This window comes from Hordeum vulgare, chromosome 1H (genome assembly GCF_904849725.1).
Source record: "Hordeum vulgare subsp. vulgare chromosome 1H, MorexV3_pseudomolecules_assembly, whole genome shotgun sequence".
Classification (NCBI taxonomy): Eukaryota; Viridiplantae; Streptophyta; class Magnoliopsida; order Poales; family Poaceae; genus Hordeum; species Hordeum vulgare.
In genome coordinates this window covers 329859304-329867247 of record NC_058518.1, presented here as the reverse complement: position 1 = coordinate 329867247, position 7944 = coordinate 329859304, and the positions used below count along the sequence as shown (strand labels likewise).

The following is a 7944-nucleotide window of genomic DNA, read 5'->3' as shown; positions in this document are numbered from 1 at the left end:
TTACCTTGCTGAAAACCACTTGTCAGATCCTTCTGCTCCTTGTTGGGTTCGACACTCTTACTTATCAAAAGGACTACGATAGATCCCCTATACTTGTGGGTCATCACAGCCCGCGAGTAATTTTATTCGATTTCAATTAATAATGTTGGTTGTACACTATTTGTAATCATTATGTTATGCTATCGATGACTTGATTTCAAGGCCGCAATTCACAGTTTATTACCCGTTGTAATGTACGCGCATTTTTTTACTCAGTTTGACCTTATTATTGATGTATATTAAAATTGATTTTAAAAATGATGCACAATGACACGCATTTGTATTGGTAGAATGCACACGGATACAACAGTACATTCACGCGGCAGATGCCTGGCCTCCACAACCGGCGCATCGGCATAATGTTTCTTCGCACCACATAACCCATAAAACACAAGTCCATACGATAATATACGTGGGACTAACAACTTACAAATGATTTAGCTACAACCATCCCTGTTACTTATACGATAATATATTAGAACCAACAACATACAAATGATTTAGCTACAATCATCCCCACAAGAGGAGACCACTCATGCAAAAGAAATTGAATAAATAAAACAGACTGTTACAATCATACGCTGAATAACAATTTTAAAAAATGAATAAAACGCTCTTACTCTCATAGGAACCAAAGCTCTTTATTTGTGCACACATGACCAAAAAGTTTATTTATCTTAACATGACGGAAGTCATTTCCCCCTACAATCTTTATTCCCCGATCACCGTCCTCATGCCACATCTCATCCCAACATCTCGCGTTCCAAAATTCTAATGTGTCACTTAAAGCCACCGTTCATGATCAGTTAAGTCATTTTCCCATGATCCCAAGGCTCTTCCGAAAATCCCCATGACCACAGCCACTCCATATCCTTTTATGTGGTTTTTGGCAGCAACATACAGGCTTAGTGCTAGTTAAATATAAAGAAGCCTGGGCATTACTAGACGGTTGCAGGTCAGCACAAACATGAGAACACTCAGCCAAAAACTAGTTTAACCGGAGCAGCAGGTGACAGAGGAGAAACTCCATCCATGATGTGCTTCAGTGTGTGTTTCTTCTCCTCGTCGGTCCACAAGTGTTGCTGCGTCACCAACTCCCAGTCCCAGTGCCCCTTGTTCCGAGCATGCCCGTTCCTCAAGATAGAGACCTGGCGCAGCGCTGTGCATACTCCCATGACAAACTTGACAAGGTAAATCTGCCTCTCTGTTCCCTCATAACCAACCATCACAAACTCTTCCAAGTGACGGTGACGGAGAAGCGTGGTTGGTTTCCAGCGTATCTCATCACTGGGCTCATCTTGTGTGCAAGTGGCAATGTGAATGTGGAGGACCTCCAGGGAAGGCGCCGTCTCGAGTAGGAGGCGGGGCCATGAGACGTCCCAGGACGAAGGCACGTCGGCGACCAGCAACCGCCTGAGGTTAGGCAACAACACCGTCGACGGGGATCCTCTAGACGGCACGATCCATCTGTAAGGCCCACTGATCCTGACAATCAGACTCGATATTTCTGGCATGTTTTCAAGAAGCGACTCATGGTCTATCTTCAAGCGTTGCTTCACGTATTCACGAAACCCTTGCGTTCTCAGGCCGAGGCGTGAGGTGAGGTTAAATTTTCCGAGACAAGGGAACGAGGCGGACTCGAGGAACACCATATGTCCAAGGGAGGCTAGGCTCTCGAGATTGGGCAGAGCCCTTAGACGTAACTGTCTGAATCTGCACTTATCCACAACGAGCTCCTTGATTTTTGACATGGGGGCGTCCACCAATATTCCCCCGGCGCTGCACCGGCAGGAGATGAGATGCAGCACCTGCAGCTGCTGGCACGAGGTGAAGACCCCCTGGTAGGTTGCCACGGGCGTCGATTCAGGTATGTCCTGCAGGACGAGCCTAGTGAGCGCGCTGTACTCGTACAGCGGCGGGAGCATGCAGCCACCAAGCTTGAGGCTTTGCAGGCGTGACGCACTGGGCTCCTTGCAGAGGCCATGGCTGGCAAAGGTGTGGACTGCGCCTCGTTGCCAGAAAATTGGCTTAGCAACAACTTGGAGGTCATCCACCCCACAAGCATCCATGGCCTCCGCGATAAGCCGATTCATGCATTCGGTGCTTTGGGTAACGAAGAACTCGAGCCTCAGCCTACTGATCCTCCTCCGGCGGAAGGCGGTTGGAGCGTCCAAGAAGGTCTGGGCAGACCTGGTCAAAGCGCGCATGGCGCGGTGCTCGTACCTCCTGATGTTGGGCAACAGCTCTCGTGACACTTGACGCATGTCGTACTGGAAACCACTTTTCCCGACGACGCCGTGGAGCTGGATCCAACGGTGGTAGCGCGGAGGGAGCATCGCGTGGACACTCAAGTCGAGGATGGGGAGCTCACCGCGGAGGCAAGCCCAGCGCCTGGAGAGCGCCGTGGTGCCGACTGCCGTCCGGATGTCGAGGCGGCGCAGGACCACAAGGAGGAGATCGTCGGGGAGGGCGCTGATCCGGTCGTCGCCTCTTGGACGCCGCCGGCGGCCCGTCGCGGTCCTGGCCATGAGTGAGCTACCTCCGCCTGCGCGACGAATCGAGTAGCGGTGAGCAGATGTTGCTGGCTCGTGTCCGCGACGGCGATTAAATAGAACCGTCCGCATCCGCAACACTGAATCCTCTCCGGATTCAGATCGACAAGTTTGTGTGCGTCAACGAGACGGAACCGGAATCAATGATCCAAAAATGCAACCAGGATATGGACTGTAACTAATTTGATATTCGGACTGCTCGCCCGACCCGCTCCTGCCAGCGCGGAAGGCGAACCCTCGTCGCGCCGTGCTGGCCAGGGTTAAGGTTTAACGCTAGGTACAATAGCGCCTTCCTTGTTGCCGCCGCGACACGGGCGTTGGCGTCGCGGCTGCTTCCTCCCTTACGTCCGCCGCTTGTCAAAGGTTCTTTTTCTTGGACGACTCCTTGGCTCGCTCCTCGGACGCCAGCTCCTTCTTCTTCTTCTTTGTGGGCGTGGCGACGGTCTTGCGGGGGCGTGAGGTTTGTCTTTGACGGAGGGAGCGGTCCTGGTGCCCAAAGAGGCGAGCGAGGCGAGGCTTGCGGTGGCATCGAGGTCGTAGTCCATGGCGGGCGGCAAGGGGGCACGCGCGGGTGGGAGGGTTTTGAAAAAAATGGAGGCAAATGATGGAGGCTTTGCCACCGATTGGCGGGCTAGGGGGATTAGTTGGCGCGTGGCGCACGCGTCCGTCTCGTCTCCGTGCCAACGCAAATCAGGCTAAAAATGGATCAGAAATGGGTCGACGGACGGACGAAAAGCAGACACGTGTTCGTTTGGGTCGACGCGTTGGGCCGAATTTTCTGTCCGCGGCGATCCAAACGAACGCGCATGAACGAAATGGGTTGACGCGTTGAAATTTCTCTTAAGCAATCGATGGACAAATTCCCTTCTGTACACATAACAAAACAGTGGTCGGTTGTTGGAGCCGGACTCAGGACCAGTTCTTTTCACCTCATAATTTTTCAGAATCGTAATTTCGAAAAACTACTCATAGAATCGTCTGGCCACATAATTGTTTGTACATTTTTTTCTATAATTCTAGCATGTAATTGTTGTATGAGTTGTGTGTTGAAATGTCTTAAACGCCCCTAGATTGAAATGGAGAACGGGTGGCGGCCCGACGGCGCAAGAACAGGGTGGCCTGGCGGGGAGGCGTTGAGATGTGGCGGCCCGAGGACACGGGGTGATGGCCCGACGATGCAAGAGCAGGGTGGCCGGGCGGGGAGTCGTCGAGATGTGGCGGCCTAGCGGGATGGAGAGGAGGAGAAGGGGCGGCGGTGGCGCAGGGTGGTGGCCCGGCGGCGCAGGACTAGGACCGCTTGTCTGGGGAGGAGGCGGTGCAGGGTGGCGGGGATCTGACGGCCTGCGGCGGCGACACTAGGGTGGGGGGGGGGAACGAAACGGGAGGCTTTGTTTTGACCCGATTACGGTCTGGCCCGAGTGGTAATTTAAACGTAATATCGTCATTCAATAAGGGTAGCAGTTCAAAACGAAAGGTTTTCTTTTGAGGAGCTGGCTAGAATTGCCATAATTTATATACCAGGTGCTCACAATTCTAAAATGCACTAGTAATTTAGATAGTTCTTAAATAATTTTTAAAAAGAAATAAATTCTTTTGCAAGTGTAATTTTTTCAATAGTAATTCTTTTTCTTAACTTTATAGGGACAAACATGCTATTTCACATCAGCTATCTAAAATTTTAGAATAAGAAAACTTTAATCTGTTAAGTGTGTTCCAGCAAATTAGAATGACTTCTCCTCGTCCATGAGAAATTATTAATTAGTACAGTCATAGGGGGCAGCCATAGCAAATTAGAATGATTTCAGAATTTTTTGACCCGTCCCACTATCCTGAGAATTTAAGTGACTAATTAGGACAGTCATAGGGGTTCATCTAAACTAAAAACAAAAGCATTGCAACACTCCTTTATATAAATGGATTTTGTGCTAACAGTAGACGGTTGTATAAATTTTGTTATTTTCTAGAGGAATGGGTAACATAAATATTTTCTGTCCCAACTTCAACGTCATTAATAACATGTCAATTTAAACAACAGAGATTTTTTCATCTGTAGTTCATGTATCCTCCTGGACGCATTTTATAAAATAAGTTTTCATGTCAAACTTTTATCCTTCTAAAGGCATTTTAGAAAATAAGTTTCCATGTCATTCATTAGAAGGTGGTTGCTTACATAAGAAGAACAATAACATCATTAGCATATCTGTACTACTTTGTATAAAAAATAAGACACTGTGAACAAATGTGTAAATATATACCATCTAATTGTATGATTTTGGCCTGCATTTTTTTTCTCCATTTTTGACTATATTGTGTTTGTCGTGCAAATATGCACAAGGGTGATATCACTATTGGGGAATGAGTTTTGTAATGATGTATTATCTTGACCCAATATCTTACTATATGTACAATGCTGCAACATATATAGACTTGTCACCACTTTTACTCGATTGATATATCATACTGTATGTATAATGTTTCAATGCATATGTACTCGCAACTACTACTAACTGGATTTTTTCTTCACCTACAAAATTATATGGAATCTTCCTCTATGAAGTTTTCAAGGTTGTCCCTACAATTATTATATTCAGCATAGTTAGCGGCTCACTGCCCACAAGTATCCCATACATTGAAGTGAGATAACATTTATTCATGTTTTTATATTTTGTTTCTGTTGACTGGTTTGCTTGGTTGATTTTCTCCTTCCTGTTATTAGTTTGATGAAAATAATCTCGAGAAGGGAAGGAAAGAGAGAGGAAGCATAATATGGAGTAAGGGACACGCTGATAGGTACTTCCCATCTTCCATTCATTTCATATTGCATTTGGATACGAAGCGGTGCCGTAGTTGTGATGATAATCATGTTTTTGTCATTAATGAGAAGATATGAAGAGTGGTACAAAGTATGTCTTGTTAAGTTGTGATATAGAAGATGTGAAGAGTAAGAGTATCAAACAATGGAATCAAGTCATGCATGGAATTGTAAGCCAATTATATAGGCATAGACTTGTTTTCATTTGTTCAATGTACATTGAAAATTATGTAAGTCATTTGAAATATTAATACAAAGAGTTTGTTATTGATGTTTGTTGCTGTGTGAATGTATTCATGTAAAAAAATATGTCATCTTCGAATAAGATCTCTCTAAGTCTATAGTAGCAACATTTCTTATTTTCTTAAAATCCGGAAGTTATACAATTATATGTATAAATTCTAAAATTGTATGTGCAAGGAGTACTTCAATGATTTCACTTAGCCCACACAAAATTATCTATATATATTATAAGTTTCTTGCGCTTGAAATATGTTTTTGTAGTATTTGCGTTGGTTGATATGTGGCTTGCATGTACATGATAGTTGGAGTTTCGTTTGCTTTGTATTTCTAGGGTGAAGTAGCCATTTCGAACAAAAGATATATATGTTAGTGATGTTCTCAAAATAATTTGTTCAGATTTGAAAATTGAATAATGATTAATTTTACTTAGATACGTGCATTTGCACGTACACGGTTACTAGTAGGTGTAAAAGTGAACAGTTGTGATAACGAGATTACATATATATATATAGCCCTCGAATGAGTGTGACCAAAGGAATGCGAGGCAACCGCCTCTCTTAAGAAAAGCAAGGATTAATAGGATTAATTAAATCCTAACATAAATCTCGATGTCAGCCAGAGACAAGAGATGACATATGTAGTAGAGCTTCTTCGCGACATGGTGAAGAGGTTTAATGGTAAACAGAATTATCTTCTGCATGGTCATTCGACTTTGTGACAAGTTCACGCATGATTCAATCGGGAGATAAAAATATAAAAAATAAGCATACATTACGTGCATGCTCATATGTGTTGCGTCTATTGTAAAGAGCAAGCTTCCACTTCAAAGATCATGCACTACCCTCCGCAAAAAAAGGAGAAGAAGAAGATTGTAATTTTATTCAGAGGTAAATGCACTAGTGGTACACAATGTTGCTTGGGATGTGCAATTTGGTGGGTGATGTTGCAAAATACAGAAATGAGGTGTCAAAACTTGTTTTTGTGAGCACGTACGGTCCAAATTAGAGCTGCAGGTGTATCCTGACGCATGGGGGCTACTGTGAGTGGCTGGAAGTGGTGGGGAGCCGCAGGCGCGTGGCATTTTTTGCAGATACCAACCAATCATAGGAAAAAACCTTGAAACGGTGGGAGAAGGTTGTAGTTTCAATTTTTGCTATTTGGTCCGAGATCGATTTTTTTAAACAAGGCAAAAGATTTGCCATTTTCATTAATTAAGAAGAAGATTAGACATAGTTCCGGCAAGCGGGAGAGTACAAACCACTCTCCCGGCATAACATTACACAAATACTTTGCACACGCACGAGCCCAAAGAGACACCTCATCTTTAATCTTGGCAATGTGTCGTCATTTTCTCACGACAGATGCCATGGGGTGGCTAATCATACGTGGTTGGGACCGAGAGGACGCCGTCGGGCTCTGGAAACAGGAAAGGGAACGAGCGGTGCGGGACACACGAAGTACCCAGGTTCGGAGCCCTCCGTGGGAGGTAACACCCCTAGTCCTGCTGGAGTTGGTTGATGATCCGACTTGAGATACCATATGCTCCTGGAGCTGTATGCTGGAGGAAGAACAAGGAGCTGGGAGCTCTCTTTTCCCCTCGTATATGTGTGTGAGTGTGTGATCGACTGACCCCTGCACGAGGGGGGGGGGGGCGTGCCAGGGGTTTTGATAGGCCAACCCCTGGCTTACAATAGGAATAGAAGGTCAGGACCCGGCTGGCAGCCTCTAGAGCCGGCCAGGGCCCACCGACTGGAGAAGTCTTGTCTCAAGTGAGGGCCCGCTGGCTGCTGGGTCCCGTCTGGCGCTGGGGCCCGCCGACTGGTCGTTACCATTGGTGCGTGCTCGCCATGCAGTGGCGTGCGCTGCGTTATGCACATCACCTTGTGTAGCCGGCTTCGGTCATCGTATGACTGGCTGCACTGTTGCCCACGCCGGGGCACGTAATGGAGTGCTATGCTTAGGATTGAGTCTTGTCCATCACATCATTCTCCTAATGATGTGATCCCGTTATCAACGACATCCAATGTCCACGATCAGGAAACCATGATCATCCGTTGATCAACGAGCTAGCCAACTAGAGGCTTACTAGGGACATATTTTGATCTATATATTCACACATGTATTACTGTTTCCGGATAATACAATTATAGCATGAACAATAGACAATTATCATGAACAAGGAAATATAATAATAACTACTTTATTATTGCCTCTAGGGCATATTTCCAACAGTCTCCCACTTGCACTAGAGTCAATAATCTAGTTACATTGTGATGAATCAAATACCCATAGCATTCT

At 45.8% G+C, this 7944-nt stretch overlaps 1 protein-coding gene across 1 annotated transcript; it reads right to left on the bottom strand.

The window, feature by feature from the left end:
- Nucleotides 1-731: 731 nt before the first annotated feature.
- On the bottom strand, nucleotides 732-2567 carry LOC123398970. Its single transcript, XM_045093410.1, has one exon. The coding sequence runs from the start codon at nucleotides 2565-2567 to the stop codon at nucleotides 1017-1019; it is 1551 nt and encodes a 516-aa protein (XP_044949345.1). The 3' UTR covers nucleotides 732-1016.
- Nucleotides 2568-7944: the final 5377 nt, after the last annotated feature.